Source organism: Cervus elaphus, chromosome 20 (genome assembly GCF_910594005.1).
Source record: "Cervus elaphus chromosome 20, mCerEla1.1, whole genome shotgun sequence".
In the NCBI taxonomy this organism is placed as follows: Eukaryota; Metazoa; Chordata; class Mammalia; order Artiodactyla; family Cervidae; genus Cervus; species Cervus elaphus.
In genome coordinates this window covers 113,330,190-113,353,526 of record NC_057834.1, presented here as the reverse complement: position 1 = coordinate 113,353,526, position 23,337 = coordinate 113,330,190, and the positions used below count along the sequence as shown (strand labels likewise).

Sequence of the window (23,337 nt, the reverse complement as noted above, 5' to 3'; positions counted from 1 at the left end):
CAGCTCTGGCCATCAGGACAGCCGCCTCCTTGCACTCCTCGCTCGTGTCCAGCCTGTGAGCCTGTTCTCCCAGAAAGTTCCTCAGGGCACAGGATGGTGCCACCCTCTGCTGCTGGGTCTGCCCTATCCTTACCCAGGCCTGGCCTGAGCCCAATGACTTTCATATCTGTGCCTTGTCTGGCCACCCGCTGGCTGTTCCCCACCTCTTCCACTGCAGGGTCCCCTGCTAGGGGGGCTGGAAGGCCTCAGAGGCCAGAGCCCTGGCTAGGATAGCAGGGCAGAAACAATGAGAGAGAGAGAAAGTTCCCGAGTGAGCACACACTCAGAGGTCTGAATCTGAAAGAACTGAAGACAGTCTGTGTTTATGAGAGGAAGCAATTTCTGAGCATTTGGAAAGGAAAGGCCCTTAGATTTGCAGAAACACAAAACAAGAGGCCCCAAAGGCAAAGAGCTCCGTCTGAGACCACGGAACAGCACATGGGTCCAGAGAGAGGGTCAGAACAGAACGTGTGCAGAGGGGTGGGTAAGGGCTGTGGCCTGAGGGCCGGGAGGGGGTGTGATGGGGGAGGTTAGTCCAGCAGTTGGACAGAGACAGGTACTATACCACACTCTTTCAGAGGCTCATCCGACCAGTCCCGGCAGTCCCTCTGAGCATCACACACTTTCCTGCCGTCCACGCACTCGCCACTCTTACACTGAAATCTGCGGGGACCCTCACATGTTGACTCTGTCGGGCCGGACAAGAGAGTGGACAGCACCTGTGAGACCTTAGGCAGGGAGGGTTGGGGTGGGCTGGGCCCATGGGAGGTGAGGAGAGCTCCAGACTCAGCCCCCACCGGCCTCCAGAGGGTGGCCCAGGATTGACAGCTGAATACAGGGCTGGTGGGAGCTCTGTTCACAGAAGGACAGGACCTCAGGGATAACCAGGATCATGGAGGTGGGCGGGGTGTGGGGGGTCTACATCTGATCTACCAGCATTAGGGACCTTGGAGGGAAATGCAGCCCCTCTACAGAGACCCTGGGGGCTGCAGGGACCATCTCCTGAGGGGGCCTATGCTCCAGTGGTCCTAGACTGGGGAGGCGACCTCACCGCCCAATCCTTGATCCATTTCTCCAGATGACCAGGTGTTCAGGGTCCCTACTCCTGCAGGGTGATGACAGCCACTTGAGAATTAAGGGGGCTCCCTGGGGAGCAGGACTCTGCCTCTGTCTGGTCCAGGAACCAGTTAGTAAAGCTGCTTGGAGGTGCAGATATAAACAAAGGGTGGGGGCTGGATCTCTTGCAGTGCCTTCACATCCCTTCCCCCAGGCCTCCTTCAGCTTTTGCAAAGTCCTTAAGGCTCCAGTTCTAGTGCCACAAGGACCCGCAGGGAGGGGGTCTGGGTGGTTTAGGGGCAAGTAATACTCTGGGGGAAGAGGCATCATAAGGACCAAGGGGTGATGTCTCCCAACTCCGCTCTCTCCAGGGAGCCAGGGGAAGCTCAGGGGGTGCTGTCCCCTTGCCGCTGACCACACTCACCCTGCAGGCAGCCAGCTTCGTCACTCCCGTCTGGACAGTCCTGCTCCTGGTTGCAGCGCTTGATGGCAGGCACACAAGTCCCATCCCCGCACCGGAACTCGTCTCCACGGCAGGTGCCCAGTGCTGCCAGGGGAGGGTGAGCGGACGGGGTCAGCGCCCTCAGGTGCTGGGACAGCTCTCCTCCCCCACCTCCAGCCCACACGCACCCCCGGCAAGAACAGAACCAGTGGCTGAGCTTGGGAGTCTTCGGAGGACACCGGGCCAAGGCACAAGATGGGGAGACTGAAGCTCAGAGAGGGGGAAGGCCTCAGCCAGGGTCACACAGCGCTCTGGCAGGCAAAGCCAGGACTAAAACTCAGGTCTCCTGTCTCCCTCTCTACCGTCTCTCCCCAGTGCCACCCCTCCGGAACAGTGCTTTGGAACCTCAGTGCTCATTACTTAATGACCTCATCCTTTCAGCAAACCCTTCCTCAGCGCCCAGGATGTAGGGATGGGGGACACAGATTACTAAGAGCACCCCTCCCCCCATCCTCTAACAGCTCAAGGGTGCAGAGCAGGGCTGAGGGGCAAAGATCATTGTGTGGATGTGTTGCCAGACGAGGAGGCCAGGAACCTACAGGAGCTCAGGGGAACCCAGCCCAGCAGGACCCATCAGAGGAACCTGGGAGAAGCCTTGAAGGATGAGCAGGCCCAGGAGGTAGGGAGGATTGGGGTGGGGGCTCTTCTTTAGTGTACCAAGGTCTCTGGCATTGGGACCAGTGGGTGACTGCTTGGGCCCGGGAAGGCAGGGGTGGGAGGTATGACAGGGGCAGGGGCGCGTCCCGGAGGGTCACAGGTACCTGTGAAGACCCTGAGCTCCGCAGCTTAGCAGCCATGTGACCACACACACTTCACGTTTCCCCAGTTCTGTCGCCCCCGTTAAACCAAGACTAGGGTCGGAGTAGGGCGAGAAGAGGCGGCCCCCTCCGCGGACGCTGGCGCACCCGCGGCCCAGGGCGAGATGGGGGCGGGCGGGGGCTTACGGCAGTCGGCCTCGTCCGACTTGTCCTTGCAGTCGCGGTCGCCGTCGCAGCGCCAGCCCAGGTGCACGCACTCGCCGCTGCGGCAGGCGAACTGGGCGGCGGCGGCGCAGGCGGCGGGCGCGGGCGTGGCGCGGGGGCCCGCGCGGCCGCACAGCTCGGCCGCCTCGTCCGAGCGGTCCTCGCAGTCGAACTGGCGGTCGCAGACCCAGCGCTCGGGGATGCAGGCGCCGCCGTCGCCGCCGCAGCGGAACTCGCGGGGCCCGCAGGCCGGGTCGGCGCAGCCGCGCTCGTCGCTGCCGTCGCCGCAGTCGTCGTCGCCGTCGCACACGAACACGGCGGCCAGGCACGAGCGGTTGCTGCACTGGAACTCGTGCGGGGCGCACACTGCGCGGGACAGAGAGCCGGTCGGCCCGCCGGACCCCATCCCCGGCGCCCCGGGCCCGCCGGTCCCGCTCCAGGGGCCCTGACCCTCACCCCCCGGCCTGAATGAGCCCTGCTGGGGGCCCCGAATGTGGACGGCAAAGGGGGCCTCCAATCCGGGTCCAGCTAGGGTCATGCTGGGCCGCCTCCCTAGCCTCACTGGGAGCGGGAATTCCTGTCCTGCTCCCTGCAGGATGGTGGGACTAAGAGCCTCTAAAGCTGCAGAGTGTAACCTGTCTTGAAGGCCTCTCCAGATGTTCCCAGGAAATGGTATGTAGCATGACATCGACCCTTCCAAGAATAAGGCCTGGACCTGCTTCCTTACAGCACAGTCCAGGGCCCTCCCCACTCCCGGGTTCGCTTGCACTATCCCCTCTAAGTCCCTTGGCCTGGCATCCAAGGCCACTGGCACGGAGCTACTGCTGTACCCCATCACCTCACTCTGCTCACACCCTGCTTCACGTCACACACTAGACCATCTGTACACTTTCCCACTTCCCCAGCCTTTACCCAGGCTGATCCATCTGCTGGACGCCCATCTCTTGCCAACCACTGTCTCTCTTTATCATAGTGATGAGTTCGAATCCTTCAAGGGTCCAAATTCTACCTCTCTCATAACACACTTCGTGTTCCCCTGCTTGGGAAGTTTCCACACACCTCCACTCTCCTTTCAGGTGCCCTTCACAGCCTGCTCAGGTGCCTGGGTCTTGTGTCCTTCTCTGTCTGCCCCATGACAATGAATTGCACAGGGGTGGGCTCTGAGATTGACCCACTTTTTCCCAAAGGTCCAGTACAGAGCTTCCCGCAGTGAGAGTGCATGTGGTGTGGATGGAGGCTGGACCAGCCAGGTGTGAGGAGTAACTTAGGGATTTGCAATCATTATGGGCACAGGTCACTGGCACTGTCTGGGGCCCTGGGCTTCCTCTCCCTGGTGGGTTGCTCTGAGCTCAGAGGCTGGGCGGAGAAGGTAATGGCACCCCACTCTGGTACTCTTGCCTGGAAAATCCCATGAACGGAGGAGCCTGGTGGGCTGCAGTCCATGGGGTCGCTAAGAGTCAGACACAACTGAGCGACTTCACTTTCACTTTTCACTTTCATGCATTGGAGAGGGGAATGGCAACCCACTCCAGTGTTCTTGCCTGGAGAATCCCAGGGATGGCGGAGCCTGGTGGGCTGCCGTCTATGGGGTTGCACAGAGTCGGACACAACTGAAGTGACTTAGCAGCAGCAGCAGAGGCTGGGAGAGCCTTAGAGACCACCAGCCCCACTGCCAGTTTACAGATGGGGAAACTGAGGCCCAGGGAGAGGAGCAACATGCCCAGGGTTGCACAGTCAGTCCGCGGTGACGAGGGGTCCAGAACTCAGGTTTGGGGCTCTTACTTCCTCCTCTGACTCCTCTGAGCTTTCCAGTTTTCTTCCCACCCTTGAGTTCAGGCTGTTTCTAGAGTAGCGACCTGACTTCCTCCCTCCTTCATTCCTTATACAGAGGCCAAGAAGAGGCCTGGAGCCCCAGGCCAGGCATGGATACAGGGGCCGCGTGTACATGCATGCTAAGTCACTTCAGTCGTATTCGACTCTTTGTGACCCAGTGGACTGTAGCCCACCGGGCTCCTGTGTCCATAGGATTCTCCAGGCAAGAATACTGGAGTGGGTTGCCATGCCCTCCTTCTGGGGATCTTCCCCATCCAGGGATCAAACTCTCATCTTTTATGTCTTCTACATTGGCAGAAGCGCCACCACTAGCGCCACCTGGGAAGCCCAGTAACTTGGTGGTGGCAGCACCCTATCTTTCCACGTGGGGGCGCCAATAGTCTGTGTTTTTACTTTCTGTTGGAAAACTGTCCCTTTTCATTGTTAGTGAACATAAAATAGAACTGATGGCTTCAGTTTCACAAGGTAGGCAGCTCATGTCATGTGTGGCTGACGGCTCTATCAAGTTTCTGACATATGCATTTTTTTCCCCTTCTGGGCTTTTGGGATGTTGGGGCCTTGGTAGGAAATGCACACCCTACTCTGTGATGTCTGCCCCTCAAGATTAAGCTGATGCCTAGATTAGCCCTCCTCCTCCCTGTCCAGACAGGGAGGGAGGACTCACTACGATCAGAGTTCTAGGAGGAAGAGCTGCTTTATCGTGAGTTTGCTCCAAGTTTTCAAAGCTGACAGCACCTTTAAGATCTACATATCAGGCCCGTGTTCAGGGACCCCTCCCAGTATTCATGAATGGAAGAAGCTTTGAGGGATGAGAGAAGGGAGTATTCTTCTTCCTTTGCCTTGGTGATTGGGAGCTGAAGCAGAGAAGCCCAATAGGACCTTTGAACATGACTATCTTCTATAATTAACAGGGAACAGCCCTGCCACAACATGCCGTAGTTAGAGCTATTCCCACTCCCAGCGATAGTGGCTGATAGCCTTGATGACTGCGGAAACATCTGATTTTCAGGAGGTATGGAGGGGAGAGGATTCTCACTGGCCAGTGAGGCCCCACAGAATTATTATCACAGCTGCAGAAATGAGGCAGTGTACCACTGGGGCTTTGCAACTGCTGGTCCCAGCCAGGATCTGCCCGCATACCCAGACGCTTCCAGCTTCAGAGATATCCAAATTCCAGAGACTCACGTTCTTAGAGTGCTGTGATCTAGACGCCTCCAGAGGAGGTGGCACTTCCCATAGGCCAGGAAGGATGGGTAGGATACAAAGACAGAAGCTGGCAGAGTGAGCAGGGTGGGAGACAGTGGTGGGCACGTGCTTGGCAAAAGTCCCCGAGCGATTGCCCGGATCTCTGCCCAGCCTCACAGCCTAGTTCCAACAGCCAGTCTGTCTCCCCCATTCATCATGAGCTCCCGAAGAGAGGCCTATAGGATTCACCTTCTTGTCCCTTCCAGAGTCTGGCACACAGTAGGTGCCCACTGCATATGAAACATGCCCGGCCAGGCCACCTTCCCCACTGGCCCAGGCCCTGCTGGCCTGCCCCCTGGGAAGGAGATAATCCTGTGTTTGAAGCCCACTGATGTGGAACTGCCCCAGTGACCACTTCCATCTGTCCCTGCAGAAGCCTGCTGAGACTGTCTTCCTGCCTCATGACATTGGTGCTCAGGTCTGAGATTTCAGCAACAGTCCTCAGGAATCTGTTCCCTTCCCCCGACACTGCCAGTGTCCTCGCCCAGTCCGCAACCATCTCTCACTACGGCCCCCACTCTGGTCTCCTGCCCCTGCTCAGAGATCAGTATAGACTTATGGAATGGATGAGCAGATGTCAGGCATGGTTATAACACACGTGGACCTTGCTGACCGGACCTGAAGTTGAATCAGTTCTGTCACTTAGCCGTGGGCATTTTTCCTCGCTTGTCTGAGCCTCAGTTTCCTCACCCACAAATGGGGATGATAATGGCTGCTTGTGAGGTGATTGTGAGGATGAAAAAGAATGTCTCTTCAAAGTGCCCGGCCATTACTAGTGTCCTGACCGTTCCCCTTTCCTCTCCACCTCCCAAGCTCCCTGGAGAACCTGGCCCTCCTTCCCCACAAGTGACCACTGCTGCCCAAGGCTGCCTGACCGTGACCCTGGGGGACCAGACCCGGGACTCACATGTGGCACATCCAGCCTCATCCGCTCCGCTCTCACAGTCCTTCTCCCCATCACAGCGCCACGAGGCCGGCACACACTTGTGGCTGGAGGGTCCGCAGCTCAGCTTCTCTGCAGGACACACCTGCTTGGCTGTGGAGAGAGACACATGTCCACAGCTCAGCCAAGGAGGACATAGGGCATGGTGCCAGTGAGTCCTACTGCCTGACTCCAGCCTCATGGCCTGAAGCCCTGGGAATCCACCAGGGCCTTCCTGTCTCAGCTTCTTCGTCTAAGAAGAAGCTCCTCTGCCCCTAAGACTTTTTTATTCATTTATTCATTTTTGGCTGGGCTGGGTCTTTGTTGCTGTGTGCGGGCTTTCTCTAGCTGTGGTGAGCGGGAGCTACTCTCTAGTTGTGGTGTGCGAGCTTCTCGTGGCCGTGGCTTTTCTTGCTGTGGAGCATGGGCTCTAGGGGTGTGTGAGCTTCAGTGTTTGTAGCATGTGGGCTCTGTAGTTGTGGTTCTCAGGCTCTAGAGCATGGCTCCATAGTTGCAGCGTGTGGGTTTAGTTGCTCTGCAGCAGGTGGAATCTTCCTGGACCAGGACTTGAGCCGGTGTCCCCTGCATTGCAAGGTGGATTCTTAACCACTGAACCACCAGGAAAGTCCTGCTCCTAAGACTTTCTGAATCCTACAGTTGGCCCTGTCACTGCCCTGCCTAACACCCTCTCATGGCCCCCTGGTCCCTGGCCCTCAACACCCTCTTCAGTTGAGCCAACCCCTCCACCTGCCTGACCGGCCTAACCTCCCACCCTTCCAAGCCTTCCCTTTAGGCTCCAGCAATATGGAGCCACCATGCCCTGCATGCTCCTCTGCCATTTCCAGCTGTGTGCCCTTGGGCAAGATACGCCCTGTTTGGGTCTCAGTTTGCCTTCCAGATCAGTGACTCTGTGATCCGAACCTGCAGATAGGAAGGGCTCACCACAGCCCCAGCAGCTCCCTCCAAGCCTGCCTGCCCCCGTTACTGTGCCGAGCCCGCTGCTGAGAGCAGTCGCCGTGTGCCAGGGCCCAGCGGGACCACACAGCTATAATTACTGCAGCCGCAATCAGAGACTGACTCAATCAGGGGCCCGGAGCTCCAGGGCTGATTCTCAATTTGGAAGAAAGAATGAGAACCCTGATCCAACCTGGGGATGGCTCTCATCCTGAGCATCCCGGGACGACCCACGTGACAGACCCAGCCGAGGCAGAGACATCTCAGACCTCCGTGGCTGGCTTCCTCACCCTGCCTTCCAGGGTGTACACAGGCCAAACTCAGTGATCTCTAGGATGTGCCAGGAGCAGTGCTAGATGCTTCCATTGTATCTTCATAGTACTCCAGCAAGGTATAGGTTCTCTTGGGGCCTCCAGCATGAAGGTTGAGGGCATGGGCTCTGGAGCTTGGCTGCCTGGGTTCAGGTCAGTCACTTGTTGGGTATCTACCTTGGCCATCAATCCTTATCTCTGTGCCCATAAAGTGGGGATAATACTATTCCCAGTCCCACTGGACTGTTACGACAACTACGTTAATGTCTGTAAAGCATTTAGAATGCCCAGCCAGTGCTCACTCATGATACCTACTATTATTCTCCGCACGTAGCAGCTGAGGACTTATCTATTCCCTCAGTGAGTATCCTGCTGTGTACCACACATGGCACCCAGCGCTGGGTCCTATTCACACAGTCGTGAAGACCCAGGTGAGGGTGCAGTCAGCTGTGTCTCATGCCAGAGGCTGAGAACAGTCCACGGCACCCTGGAGGCAGTGAGTTACTGGTACTTTACCCTCAGTTCCTCTCTCTAATCTCAAACCATTTTCCCTAACCTCTTACTTCCATAGCTGGGATGAAAGCGCACAAGAGATGGAGAGGACGACACAGACAAGATGAGTTGGGGGCAGGTGTCTGAGCCAAGACCCCCAGATACTACTACACCATGGGGAAGGAGTACCTTGGACCCCCCAACTGTGGACCCCAAAGTTATCCCTAGGAATACATTTCATAAATATAAGGCAACCTGTTGGGAATACAGGATTCAAGGGATTCGTTTTACAGAAATTTCCCTTTACAAATACTGTCGGACAGAGCCCTGGAAGCACTGACACTCAAAGACCCTTTATACAGGCTTCCTTGGGGAGGTGGTACAGGTGGTGAGGGGCCTGGGAGTCAGGGGAGGGGCCCAGAGCACCTCCATCACCCACACACTGCAGGAACTGAGAAAGTACTTCCCACTCTGGGCCCAGCAGAACACGAGGGGACTGCAGCAACCAGCATGTCCCAGATAAGGGGTGGGGTGGTGGGTGGTGGGTGCAGGTTCTTGGGCCCCAGCTCACACTAGACTGAATCCAGGTTTCCAGGGCAGAGCCCAGGCATCTTAGAAACTCCACCCATCCCTGCTTGCCCTGGTGATTCTCAGGCACCCCATTTGAGAACCCCTGGGTTACCATTCTGCAAATCCAAAAGATATTGGAGATTTCATGTCTTTTAAATCCACTTCCAGAAAAGTGATAGAGCAGGCGCTGTATGTCTGCAAGCCCCTGACACAGAGGGGACAGAGGGATGAGGCAGCATCTGTGAGCCAGGCCTCAGGAAACAGATGCTCAAGGGGAGTTGTTAGGGAGCCATGTTACTGAGCACATACTGTGGGTCAGGCTGCTTCATGCTGAGGAGTTGATATTTTCCCTTGTCATCCTGACCCTCTCCCTGCCACATAAGCAGGCCCTGCAGGCTGTGAGTGGAAACTCCAGGGGCACCATTCACAAAGATCATCATATTAGTGGCACCCCTAGAACAGAAGAGGACACTGGTCCTGCAGGTAAGCACTCCATTTTACAGATAAGGAAACCAAAGCTGAGAGACCCAGACCAAAGCTCAGAGTAACTGGCCCCAAACACACAGCAGTGAGAGTCAGAGTCTAGATTCCTTTGACTAAACCCTGCCCTTTCCATCAAACCCCTCACCCTCCTGTGGGTAGGGTAGTGGCCCAGTTGTTGTTCAGTTGCTCAGTCGTGTCCAGCTCTTTATGACAACACAGACTGCAGCATGCCAGGCTTCCCTGTTCTTCACCATCTCCTGGAGTTTGTTCAAACTTATGTCCATTAAGTTGGTGACGCCATCCAACTATCTCATCCTCTGTCATCCCCTTCTCCTCCTGCCATCAATCTTTCCCACCATCAGGGTCTTTTCTGATGAGTCAGCTCTTCACGTCAGGTGGCCACAGTATTGGAGCTTCAGCTTCAGCATCAGCCCTTGCAATGAATATTCAGGGTTGATTTCCCTTAGGATGGACTGGTTTGATCTCCTTGCTGTCCAAGGGACTCTCAAGAGTCTTCTCCAGCACCACAGGTCAAAGCATCAATTCTTCAGCATTCAGCCTTTTTTATGGTTCAACTCTCACATCCAGACATGACATAGTGGCCCAGAACCAACCCCAAACTCTCCGCTCAAAAGTCCAGGTGATTGAAACGGCCCTTGACCCATCTGTACCATCTCCAGGGGCCTGGTTCGGCATACCCCAGTGCAGCAGGCAGCTGCTTGAACTTTGAATGAATATTTATACAGTTAATTGCATAACCTTTCAGCAAGGACAATGATTAAACAATCCGTCTGCTTCCTTTCTTTATAATTAATAAGACATTTGCTGTGTCCCTAAATAGACAGCTCTAATTACAGGCTCTCGAGGATTCAGCAGTGCCTGACACCAGCCCTCCTACCCTCAAAGAGCCAAGGAACCTTCTTGGAATGTGGGGGACACAAGAGGCCTTGGAGGTCACACTGAGGAGCACTGGCTGGAGTGACAGGAGACAGAGGTGCAGAGAGGGGAAGCGACCTGCCCGGGGTCGCTGGACTCTGGGCATTACAACTGCTGCCTCTCCCGGAACCTCGCTGTCTCTGTTGTGATGCAGCTATTTTCCAAAGCGGGACACGGACCTCACCCTCTGGGCTCCTGGGTCAGACCTCTCACTGCTCAGCCCCGGAAGCTGGTCTGGGGAGTGTTGACGGGCAGCATCTCCTCAAGTGTGTGTGCTCAGTCGTGTCCAACTCTTTGAGACCCCATGGACTGTAACCCACCAGGCTCCTCTGTCCATGAGATTCTCCAGGCAAGAATACCAGACTAGAGAGCCATCTCCTTCTCCAGAGGAATCTTCCTGACCCAGGGATCTGTGTCACTTATGTCTCCTGCATTGCCAGGCAGGTTCATTACCACTGCACTATCTCCTCATGAAGTGAAGGCTATTATTACCTTCATTTTACAGATGGGGAGAGTGAAGCCCAGAGAGCGTAAGTTGTTTGCTCAAAGTCTTGTGAAGAGCAGAGCTGCAAAATCTTCCCCAGGCCCCTCAACCCCAAAACTCTTGTTAACTTATGGCACTTCATACTGCATAGCGGGGGAAAGTAGGACCCGATGGTCTCCTGGTGACCCTGGAGAGGGTCACTGGAGGGAGGAGGCTCACTGGGCCTTGGCTTAGGCAAGTCTGCAAGATGGGAGGTGGCTGTCTAACACCCACTTTCAGGATAACTGAAGCTAGAGGCCCCAGGCAGCATAGCGCGGGAGATAGACCATGGGTTTGGAGTCCACATCAAATTTACTAACATGAAGGCCCTTCAACAAGTCACTTAACCTCTTTGCACCCTGGCTCCCCTCACCTGCACATGGGGTTATATCATCTCCCAGAGCTGATGGGTGGTTTATATGAGGAAACATGGAAATGCCTATACAGAACCTGGAGCAAATCTGGAACTCAGCAAACGGTTGCCTTTGTTTTATTTCATGAAATGCAAAGGACTGGGAGGGCCCAGGTCTCACCCCTGGGGATGGACATCATAGCTTATTCGAGTCCAGAGGGCCCTCCACAATGCAGCACCCACCATTGAACTGAACACTTCTCCCTCTCTCTCCATCTCTTTCCCTCTCCCGCTCTCTCTCTCTCAGAAACAGATGCCCCAGGGAATGCCTCTGGCTTGCTGTCCAAGTATCTCCAGGTTCTCAGGGGCAGGAATGAGGAGGCCCACTTCCTCAGACATCAGGAATCCTCCAAGTCACCAAAGGCCTGCCACTGTACTCCAGAGTGGCCACAGGCATTTATAAATTCCCAGAGAATCTTGTCTTAGAAATCCAAATCCAACCGTCCTTTCTCTAATTCAGAAGCTTACAAATTAATAAAGAGGAAGATGTCTGTTGACTGAAGGAAGGAAAGTGCCTGACGGCTTCTTATTGAGCAAGCATATCAGCAGTGCAGGTCATGGGAGGTGCAGGGCCAACAGCCTCCACTTGGGGACTGCCAGCTCCCAGGGGCCAGGGGCTCAGGCAGTGGTGAATATGGGGTCCAGCTGCTGCCCCAGGAAGCATGGCATGGACGTCCCATTGCACAGAAGGGGGCAGTCACACCAAGCTCCTTCTCACGGGGTCAGCAGGGTGGGCCCCTGACTTGCTGGATGAGCTCAGAAAATCTCTGATAGGAAGGTGCACTTGGTTAATCAGTGAGGTCCCCCTTCCAGATGGGAAGGCTCTAACATGCATGAATAAAACCTCATTTTCAATAAGCAGCTCCCAGAATTGTAACTCACTCACCTTGAACCAGCTTCCCCACCCCCATGCCGCACACCTCCCAACAGATGCCTGAAGGTGGGTCACAAACATCCCCAATCAAGGGAGCTATAATTAGAGCTGAAATGCTACTTTCATTAGGCAAATGTCCGGGCCTTCCTGCTGTGACTCCTGGCTTAGTGTGACAGCCACAGAATCCAGAACCAGAAGGAAAGAGATCTGGGAGGAACCCCAGCCAGCGAGATGCAGATTATATAGAGGGGAACACAGGAATGGGAACCTGCTCCCAAATCCCTCCCTACTCCACACAAAGCGTCTTCACTTAGACTTCTAAGATTTTAAATCGGGGAGAGGGCCTAACGTCAAAACATAATGATAAAAATCACACTGCCATTTACTCCATCATCGACACTGTGAGTGCATTTTTTTCACTTGGTCCTCACCACCCCTGTAAGGTAGGTACCATTCCCCTATTTTGCAGATGAATGAACTATGGCTCAGGGAGATTGGCAAATTGCCTGCGGTCTCACAGGTTAAAGTACCTGAACCTGAGTATACCAGACATCAAACCCACTGCACTTGACTACTGCCTATAATCTTTCTTTGCAGGTGGGGAGGGGGCTCTATCCTGGAAGCTGGCACAGTCCCCAGGAACCTGGTAGGCTGTGGAGGTTGCTATGACAACGCCAATCAAATGGGCAGTGAATTGGCTGCTGGGTTCTCACTTGGTCAGGAGGCTGTGAGCAAGCCTGTTACCAGGTCCTGCTGCCCCCAGTTCTGCCTGGCCCTCAAGGTCCTACACTGGCTGACCTCCTCCAGGCAGCCCTCCCCACACACAGGCCTTGCCCACCGGTGACAGATGTAACTGCACAGAAAGTGGGATCCTGGCCTTGTGCCCAACTGGGTACAGGCAAGGCAGAAAAGGGCCTCAGACTCTTATGAGTCCAGGAGTCTTAGAATCATGGTCTCTGGGATTCTGGAATGTTAGAGACTAGAGCTCAGAGGGGGCGGGAAAGTATGCAGGACTCACACTGCATCATGGGAGAGCCCCCTGACTCCCAGGATGCAGAAGAGAGAGCTGGGCCCCCGACTCCCCTGGCGGCAGCTCCCACACAGAGCTCTGTCAAGCCCCAGAGAGACTTCAGAGCCTGCCTTTTGTCATGGAAGGCAGACCAGCCACGAGCAACCTGTGTGTCTTAGAAGCAGGGCCCTCAACATCTCTAGGCTTCCAGTTACTCAACTGCCTGATAACTGCTTTACAGCTGAGCCCAAAGCAGGCCTGGGGAGGCAGGAGGTGTGAGGCCAGAGACCCCCGCCCCCCACCACCCTAGCCCAGCACAGCCCAGAAGATGGAAAGGCTTGAGCAATTGCTGAGAGGGGCAAGAGGCGGGAAGACAGAGAGAAACACAGGCAGGATGAAGAAAGAGGGTAAGGGGGAAGGGGAAGAGGGGACAGGCAGAGAAGGGAGGCAGCCCAAGTGCAGGGCTGGGCAGGAGGGAGATGGAAAGGAGCACCACTGCAAAGAGACAGAGATGTGGGGAGGAGCAGGAGCATAGTTCTTAGGCAGCAGGACAGACCCCAGTAATGACTGTGATGACGCTCCCCTCCCCTCCATCTCCAGTGTCCAGGGTAACTGCAGGCATGGGGTCTGGATGGCCGAGCTGGCTGACTGCCAAGGCGGTCACAGCCCCCCTCCCCAAACACACACTCCGGGCTGTACACGGCTCTGCCCTATGTTAGCTAGGCCGCCTTGGGCAAGCAGCCGAACCTGTCCCAGCCTCAGTTTCTTTCTCTCTAAACAGATCCACCCCTCGCCCAAGCTGGCCCTGAGGAGGAGTCACAAGTGGGCGTGGCTGGGCTTTGTTCTCCGGAAGCTCAGGACAAAGCGCTGGGCGGCCCTCCCCAGCGTCCAGCACCTCCAGGACTGCATGGGGTGCAGGGGCTGCTGGGTGGAGTGAGCGGAGGGTAGGGCCTGCCGTGTGGCTGGGAAGGCGAGGCAGCTGTGCAAGGAAAGGAGGGAGTCCCTTGTCTTGGGCGGGGGTGGCTCCTGCTCTCCCTTTCTCTCTCCCGTTCCCTGTTTCTCATGCGGAGACTGGGAGCTCTGTTGCTAGGAGACAAGGAAACCCAGTTATCACCAGCCACAGCCCTCGATGGGACGCTGGCCTCCACTGTCCCCACCTCTGCCTCTGGGGTGACTGTGACCCCTGAGGAAGATCCGGGGACTGCGACTAGCAGGCCCCCGCCAGCCCTACCGCCCTCCACGTGCGGCCCCTCTTCTGGTCTTTTGTCTCAGGCTCATTCTGCTGAAGCTCTGCCTCTGGGACCACCGGGTCCTTCCCCGCCCCCTTCTCATCTCCTTTTTAATTTAACAAATGTCACGGAATGACCTGCCCAGTGTACGTTTGCTTTGAGGATTAGGGCCTGGAAAAGAAATCACAGAGAGACAAAGGCTGAGTGTGGGAGGCGGGCCTGGGGCTTGGCTTCGGCCTTCATCTTGCCCCTGTTGCCTGTTGCCATCTGGGCCAGGCTCCTAGGCTCAGTCCGCACAGACTGAGGACAGAGCTAGGGCCTTGAAGACCCCAGCTGGGTGGCCTTGGGCAAGTCACTCAATCTCTCTAAGCCTCAACTTCTACCTCTGCAAAAGTCAAAATGTGACAGTACTTATCTCATGAGGCCACTATGGGAATAGAATGAGTGAAAGCACAGATAGCGCTTTGCATATAGTGAATGCTAGATGAGTACCAACTGCCATTAGTATTATTAGAATTATGATTAGAATCCTCAAAAAAAAAAACTAGCGGGGGAGACTCAGGGGAGGCCTGGAGCATGTGTGCTGGCTACTTCTCACCATCAGGGTTCAAAGGGGCTGCTTTTAGCTCCTGGAACTCTAGGAGCAGGGCCCAACCTGCCAGAGGGCTGGGAAGAAAGCCCAGACACAGGTCACCAGATACCAGCAACTAGAAGCACCGGAGCTCATGAGTGCTCAGCGCAAAGTGCTTATGGGGCTGTGGGAGACGGATCACCTCACCTGAGCCTCCAGCTTCCCCACCAGGAAGACCTAACAAGGAAACTGAGGCCCAGAGCCAGGCCCCACCCCCAGCCCAGGGGCAGGACTCACTGCACGTGGCCTCCGACTCGTCGGAGCCGTCTGAACAGTCCTCCTCGCCATCACACTTCCACCGCTCTCGGATGCAGTGGCCGTCATTACAGGTGAAGTCGCTGTCTGCACAGGTCTTCTTGGCTGCGGGGCAAGGAGAAGAGCATGAGGGGCCTGGTAGGCACAGGAAGCTTTTCCAGAACATACAGTCAGGTGGCTGCAGGGCGACCAGAATGTCCTCCATCCACAAGCTGGACCACGTGACCTCCCACGGCTCCAGGAGAGAAAGGCTTATTCATTCCACACCAGGAGGAGACAGGTAGTCCCTGGCCCTGCTCTCCAGGTTCAACAAGGGTGACAGCATCCAACCACCAAGTGAATGCCTCTTCCCATCACACGTCTCTCTTGCCCCCAAGTCCGGTTCCACTGTCACAGCCTCTAGGAAGCCTTCCCTGATCACATACAGTAGTTGCCTTAGCCCCTTCAGCCAGTTCACAGTTCTTTTACCTACCTCTCCTCCTCCCCCTGGCCAGACTAAAGTCAAGGCCTCTTCTGCAAGCACCAGGGAGCTTATTATTTATGATAATAAATCACAAAAGTAAATGATCACCTCGTGGCAAGATTAATGAGGTGCATTTTGTTCAGCGTGAGGGAAAGAGACTCTAGACGTCCAAATCAGTCTCCGTCCTGAAGGCCTTTACAGCCCGGAGGGGAGGCCTCCACACTGCGGGCTGGAATCCCAGCTCTGCCTCTTTCTATCTGTGTGACCTTGGGGATGTTACTGGACCTCTGAGCCTCTGTTTTCTTATCTATGTAATGGGGAGAAAGAAACAAAGGGCTCTGAGGAGAAGTAGCAAGAAGTTATAATGTATGAAGAGCAGGCAACAGAGACCCTGGTACACAGCAGATGCTCGGTAAGCTGCAGCTATTGCTGTTTTTATGGTTCAAGTCTTAATTAGAAGCAAAAGAAGTGGGGTGTTCTACGCCCTCACAGGGGATATATGTAACAGGCTGGGCTCTCACAGCTGGGAGCAGAACTGAGACCAACTCAGGGACCAACATGGTTTGCTTTTCCCCCTGTCCCTCCACTGGCCCGATGCTCCTCCAGTGTGGATATTACATTAGATTCGACACAGGACCCAACTCAGGGTAGATTTCAGTGGAGGCCATTGAACCCAAGGGAAACATAGCCGCTGCTCCCACACCTCCAGCCAGGCCAGGCTCCAGTTCTTCCCAGGAAGCGCCTTCCCAGTGGCCAGCCTTGGGTTATATAAATCCTCCTACAGGCCCTCTGGCCTCCTCTGAAGCCACATGACTGCTCCCTCTCCCTGAGCAGCCAGACAAGGATTTGAGGACAGACACCAGGGCTCCTGAATCCATTCCATTTCTGCCTTCCTTTTCAATGAAATCTTTGCAGTGCATCTGCATTCTGGGCTGAGCTTTCACGCTTTCCTTAGAAGAACATCTCTGCCTTTGCAGGGTGGGAAGAAACCAGAGCAATCAGAGTCCACCTACAGATGGGGGCCTGAGGCCTAGAGACAGAAAAGGGCTGGCCCAGGGAAACACAACACCTCAGCGATCAGAACCAGCTCACTTGCCTCCCAGTCCAGGACCCTGAAAAGCCCTCCCCGAGCCATGCACTGAGGGGTTGACGTGGGTAACAGATACCAGTGTTGTTGTTCCGTCGCTAAGTCGTGTCTGGCTCTTTGTGACCCCTGAACTGCAGCACAGCGAGCTTCCCTGTCCTCCCCTTTCTCCCAGAATTTGCTCAGACATATCCATTGAGTCACCGCCTTTTGGCAAATCACAGTATGACACACCAGAGTAAGTAGTTATGAGCTATGGCACCTGAATATTTCCAGAGTGCTCCCTTCAGAGGAAGCTCTGCATCCAAAAAAGAGACATCTATTCCCATGCTTTCTTTTTCCTGTTCTAACATTCTCCAAGTGCATCCTTTGTGCCAGGCTCTGTGCTTAACACTACCAGGAAACCCCAAGACTAAAGGCCTGCTGTGGCCCTCACTTGACACGTGGGGAAATTCAGTCCCAAGGTGTTAAGTTACACACCCAAAGTCACAGCTCGGGGGCAGCAGAGGCCACAATTTGACCTCACTGTCAGACAACCTTCTTCCCCACCAGGGCTCTCCAAACAAAATGCCCAGTGGCATCAGATATGGAACAAAAGCCCTGGAGTAGATGGGAAAGACCATGGAAGCTCCAACTCGGTGCTCGGTGAGTGTGTATCTGTGCCCTGAGCACACAGATTGGAAATCGGCCCGGCCTGTGAGTGCAAGTGCACAACCAGCAAACCCCAGGAGAGAAGGGGCCAGGCTGACCGACAAGGTGATGGAAGGGCTCCATCACTGGGCCTGGGCCAGCCAGATGCTCACCAAGGTCCCTCTCCTCCCTGGCATTCTGAGAGTGAGCTTGGCCTCCCACAGTGTGTGAAGTCCTGGCGGGCCCCAAGCAAGGAGGCCAGAGCAGCCACAGGCACCATCACAGTCCTGAGGGTAGGAAATGGCAGACTCAGGGTGCATGTCCTATGGCGGTGTCTTAGGGAACAGATTCATTCACTGTCATGACCAGTTTGAACATTTTCCACCCTGGCTCTGCCCTGGCACCTTTCACTCAATATCCCAGTGATGACTTACAGCCCTCCTGACAGCTGTTGTTAATTCCATTTTACAGAAGAGGAAATTGAGGCTCAAAGAGGTAAATGTGGTAGGTGGCAGAAGTGGGATTTCAATTCCAATTGTGGCAGCTGCCAAAGCTTGGGCTCTTTGTGCTAAGTCCCTTAGCCACCATGGTACTATCAGGCTAAGAATGAGGACCCCAGAGAGGCAAATGCAGTGGGACTAGATCCCATGGGCTGCAGGACAAGGCAATGTGGAAGATCAATCATAGACCAGAGGCGCCTACATTGAAGGGCTCCCCTGGCACGTGCCCAGAAATGTGCAGTAGAGTAAACCTGGGCCTCAACGACTTGTGCTTGGCTAGTGGACCACCCTGGGGAAACTGAGGCAGCATAATCAATGCAGGCGACTAGACTAAACTACCTGGGCGGGCCCTGTCTGAAGTGTAACCACGTGGAAGGATTTGGAAACAGAGCTGTCTAAATCCTGGCACGGCCACCTCCACTCTGGGTGACGCTGGGCAAGCTCCTTCCCTCTCTGGGCAAGTGGCGAGGGTGGCTCCCCCAGGAAGCACTTCCACAAGGGCAGAAGGCAAAAGGGGATCTGAGCGAGCATCCCAGTGTCAGGGCTACATCAGCCCTGCCAAGAGAGGAGGGCTCGGCAGTCTTGTGAGGCTGTCAGAGCAAGCCAGGCCAGCCCCAACTCTCCTGGCCTTGGCAGCCTTGGCTCCAGCTCCCAGGGTGATTCCCAAGCTGGGCTCGGGGCTGTGGTTCTCTATTTCCAGGGATTTATGTCCCTCCGTGCCAGTCGCCCCTTGGACAATGCCCACCTCTATGAATCTCTGTACTCCAACGGCCCAGGAATGGTACACAGTCATCCAGGGTCTGCAACATCATAATCTGGTGCCATGGCAACAGATGGCCTACCACAAAGGACTCGGGATTCCAAAGGGCAGTGGGGAGGGGCCAACCCCAGGGCAGAGTGGGAGAGAATGGGAAATCCAGGACAAAGGAAGTGAGAGCCGCTATTTATAACAAGAATGCAGACCAAGGAAAGTGTCAGGCTGCTCACAGTTGATGGAACTCTGTTCTGCCACTTGTGGGCTGTGTGACCTTTTGCAAGTTACACAACTTCTCTGAGTCTCACTTTTTTCGTCCACATTCAGGGGTCATATCCCTGCTTTACCACACAGGGTTGCTGTGAGAAGCAGTCGGGCTATATTAGATGGTGTCCAGACTTCACGAAAAGCAGAAAGGTGCGAGTCTGCAATGTGTGAAGTCAGCAGCCTCAGCTGCTGTGTGTGTCACACTGGCTCATCCACCTCCTCATCTGGTACGGAGGTGTGGTGCTGACTGCATCTTCAGCCCCTCTCTGTGCCCAGAGCCTATGATCTTGTGAAATTGTTATGATCACTCAGCACCTCCCAGCTCCTCCGCCCCTTCCCCGAGACAATGTGCATCCTTCATGCTGTTATTCCCCACCCACGCTCATCCCGCAGCCCCAATGCAGACAGGGGGCTTCAAAACAAAGATTAGTCAGTGTGCTGGGCAGAGCTGCTCGGCGTGGCTTCATCTGGGCAATCACACTGCTCCCTCCTGTCAGAGCCCAGGGCCTTGAAGTCCCCTCTCTAGCTCTCCTTCTAGAAGCAAAAGCCAAGCCCAGGGAGAGGCATAGCACATGTGCACCTGAGCCCAGGTATTCTGTCTCCTGGGAACACTGTGTGGCCAGGAAGTCAGGGGAGGGCTACCCAACCATCCCAGGGGTCAGGGAAGGCTTCCTGGAGGAGGGAACCGTGTTCAAGGAAGAGAGGTGAGCCAAGCTGTGGGAGTAAGGAGAGCGGAGAAGGGCATTCAAGGAGAGGGATAACGGCATGGGGTGTGGAGGAGCCAGCGGAGCGGCCGTTCGGGGTTCATTCGACACTTGAGGAGGCAAGTGGCAAGGGGCCTGGCAGCTCTACTAGGCCACGGGCCAACTCACCCTGCCTGGCACCAGGCTGCCCCTCAGAGGCCCAGTGTAGGGGCCTGGCTTTCCCTGAGCTTATCCAGGGACTCCCCCCCACCCCTGCTAATCACAGGACAGCCAACAAAACCCACAGCGCCAAGCTACCAGGGTCTCCTTCAGGACTTGGGGGTGGGGGTGGGTACGTGGACCATCAGGCCCTAGCAGGGGAGGAGAGAGGAGGGACCCCGACAGACAGCTGGGGGACATCCATTCAGATGTTTGGCCTAAGCTTTATTCTTTTCCCTTCGGGAGATTCTTGATGCCCACTGGCTCACCAAGGGCCTTGAAAGGCCTACAGGAAAGATATCAGATTGATTTTGTTTCCTGCAGTACTTCCCAAATTTGTTAAGCCAAAGACCATCTTTGTTGGATGCCATGTCTACTGATTTCCCAAGAAAAACCAGTGCAATGAACCACACTTGACGAAACACTGCTATAGTACGAGCCCTGCGTCCTACAGATCAGGAGATGAGGTCCAGAGAGGGGACGGACTGGCCTGTGTGACTGGTCACACAGCAGAGGCTGGTACCCAATCCTGTGTCTCTGGGCCACCTCCACCAAGCCATGAAAAGCACAAAAAGCCGTTCCCAGAGCATTTGGCCCTGAGTGAAGCTGAGAGTTTCAGTCCTAAGAGCAGGGACATGTGTAGAGGTGAGCCCAGGATGGCTGGGGGGTGGGGGGCACTGATACCAGACCACACAGGACAGGGAGATGAGAGAGACGAGGGCTGTGTTAGTCCTCAGGTTTCTGCAGACAGGTCGCGGGCCTCAGGGAACATTTTTTGGTGGCAGAGCAGAGACCCACAAATAAGATGATTCCAACTGAGCACTGTTGCTCAGCCACTTGGGGCAGGTCCCTTCCCTCCCAGGGCAGCTGAGAGTCTGGAGGAGCAAAGATGTAAACCCCCACCTTGGAGACTTGAGCACAGAGGGGACTCATCTGTTCCCGTTTCCTCTCCCAGGCCTGGACCAGCCCTGAGTGTCCTGGCTCTGGCCCTGCAGCCCAGCCCGAAGGTAGCTGGGCCACTGGTACCCGGGTCGGGCAGATGAAAGAGCCGCTCCCCCTACAGTTACCCTTCTGCAGAGCTCGCCAGGCCCCGGCGTTGCCAAGACGACCGCTGCCAGCTGAACGAAGATCCGGGGTGGGGGCAGGGGGCGTGCCAGCCCGCCCCTGGCCTACTAACCTGGCAGGCAGATTTAAATGACAGCCCAGGAAGCTACTATTAAACTGTCACCCCAGTCAACAGGACGACAGACCCGGAGTGTTCTCTGGCTGCAGCAACAACACAGCAGGAGTGAGAGGGGGAGGAGACGGTGGCCCAGAGCAACCTGCACCCCCTCCCGGGAGGCCCAGTCTGCCTGCCCGCTCACCCGCCGGCCAGAGCCACCCTCTAAGGCTGCGGCGGTTGTGGCTCAGAGCCGCGGCACAGCGCAGGCCTGGAAAACTTTGTTTTCAAGCAGAGGAATGCTTTGTCTAAGTGAAACCCCAGCGTATAAAATAGAATAAAGTGGAGCTGCGCTACTGAAAGCAGGCCGAGAGGGGTCCACATCAGCCTTTGCCCCATCCCTCCCTTAGCAGCCCTGGTGGGGCCATAACACCCTGGGCTCACAGCTCCCCCAGCATTGGGTTCAAACCCAACCCTGATCCCATCCCAGACACATGATGTTCCTAAGAACCCTCAGTTTAAAGAGGGTTCTTTAAAGGGTTCTTTAAAAGGGTCCCGTGAGTCAGGGGTACGGGGGGAGATCCCATGAGTCTAATATAACATTTAGAACAGCTTCTGCGGGTTCATGGTGCTCACTGTCTAAGAACCCAAGGTTCTAAGACTGTGCCACCCTGATCCACACACCTCAGCCTCATGACGGGACTCCAAGATGGTCCCTGCACGAATCACATAATGCCGACAAGCTGTGAATGCCCCCCGACCCTGTCCTGTGAGGGGCTGTCTCTGAGTCCACACTGACAGTCAGACCCAAGGCTCCGGTGCTGCCAGAGAGGCAGGCCGTTCCCACAGTGTCCCGACACCCACGGGGCACGGGGGGAGGGACTCAGCTCGCAGCTTTGTGCTGCCCAGCAGGCTCCGGGGCTCAGGCCACCACCATCCATCAGCAGGTGACATCTGAGTCCGCTTCTCCTCCACCCTTTCATCCCACCTGGGGAGACAGAGGAAACACAGCGGCAGATGCTGGGGGGTGGGGGCAGGGAGGGGTGGGCATGTGAAGGGTCTGAGAGAGAAGATGAAAGAGCGAAGCGGGGAGTGTGGGAGGACCACTCTTTGGGGAGGGCTCTTTGTTCTCAAATCGGACAATGTCCTCAGCGGGGTGTCCCCCTGGCCCCACACGCCAGCGCCTGCCAGCACTTCCTTCATCTCAGTGGCCCCCTCACACAGGATCTGACGCCAAGCAGGTGCCCAAAGAGTACCCCTGGCCCCACCCCCCCGACAGACCGTGCGATCCCTTCCCACTCGGCCTCAGCTTCCTCGGGTGAGCAGATCTGTGAGGACCCCTCCCGCTGACAGTCTGGGTCTGACACAGGTGGGCTGCGCTCCCCCGCGCTGCTCCAGGGGATCTCCCTGGGCCTTCCGGCAGCCAAGTCCCTCTTCGTCCCTCTTCTGGCCCCAGCACATCCCAGCTGCTCTCCGACGCTGCCCCACCCGGGCCCCGCTGTCACCAAGGGAGGTCCAAGCCATCACTGGGGTATGTGGGACTCCTGTCGCCACAGGGAAGATGCGTGTCTCCAAGGGACAGACGACAAAGGGGTCTTCCTGTCACGGTGATTTGTGGACGCAGGGTATTGAGCCAGTGACAGCTATGAGGGGGCGGGGGGCTTGGGTGTGGGGAGCGTGGATGGGATCAGCAGGGGTCCCTGGCGGGTGTCTGCACAGGACGAAGCACCACGCAAGCGGTGCTGCTCAGAGGAGCTGGTAGCACGGAGGGGATAGCCACTCCCTGCCCAACTTCCAGGCTCAGGACTGCCCGCCCTGGGTCTGGGACACCCCCTTGACACTTGGATTTGAGGTCCCAAGGAAACAGCTAGAAGGAAACTTGCTCTATCCTCAGAGTGGACGCCATCAGAAAGCAGAAGGCGTGGTCAGGAAACCCTCCTTGACCTCCAGCCAGGGCCCTGCCTGGTTCCCACCCACACGCTGTCCCTCCACTCAGCTGAGAGCACATGGCTAGCCCCAGTGGGGACCCAGCCTCCTCTGACCTGCGGACCGTCCCGTCTAACCCCATCAGTCATGGCTCTGCCTCCCACGGGCAGACCTCAGAGCCTGCCAAGGATCCCACCTTCCAGGCCCTGTTCTCCATCACCAGCCCCAACAGGAGAGGGACAGGTCTTCTGCCTCCTCTTCCACAGCTGAGGGAAAGGCTCCGGGTCCCATTGCAGGGGCTCTGCCACCAACAAGCTGGGTGATACTGGCGGGCCTCTCTGGGCTCTGTGGCTTCCACCCCACTGACTTGGACGAGGAAGCCCAAGGCTCCGTAGACAGAGCTCTGCAGCAGAG

The 23,337-nt window shown here is 56.1% G+C and overlaps 1 protein-coding gene across 9 annotated transcripts in view; it reads right to left on the bottom strand.

Annotated features, from left to right (window-relative positions):
• LRP8 (LDL receptor related protein 8) overlaps positions 1 to 23,337 on the bottom strand; it is an 80,410-nt gene that overhangs the window by 29,741 nt on the left and 27,332 nt on the right. For 3 of the 9 annotated variants that reach the window (XM_043879015.1, XM_043879016.1, XM_043879018.1), the window contains exons 3-6: positions 15,221 to 15,343; positions 6,545 to 6,673; positions 2,542 to 2,925; positions 1,520 to 1,642 (exon numbers count right to left, since the gene is read on the bottom strand). In XM_043879015.1, the coding sequence (XP_043734950.1) occupies positions 1,520 to 1,642; positions 2,542 to 2,925; positions 6,545 to 6,673; positions 15,221 to 15,343 (759 nt within the window). Of the gene's footprint in view, positions 1 to 604; positions 728 to 1,519; positions 1,643 to 2,541; positions 2,926 to 6,544; positions 6,674 to 15,220; positions 15,344 to 23,337 lie in introns of all 9 variants that reach the window. The other 6 variants (XM_043879021.1, XM_043879020.1, XM_043879022.1 and 3 more) reach the window with 3 other exon arrangements.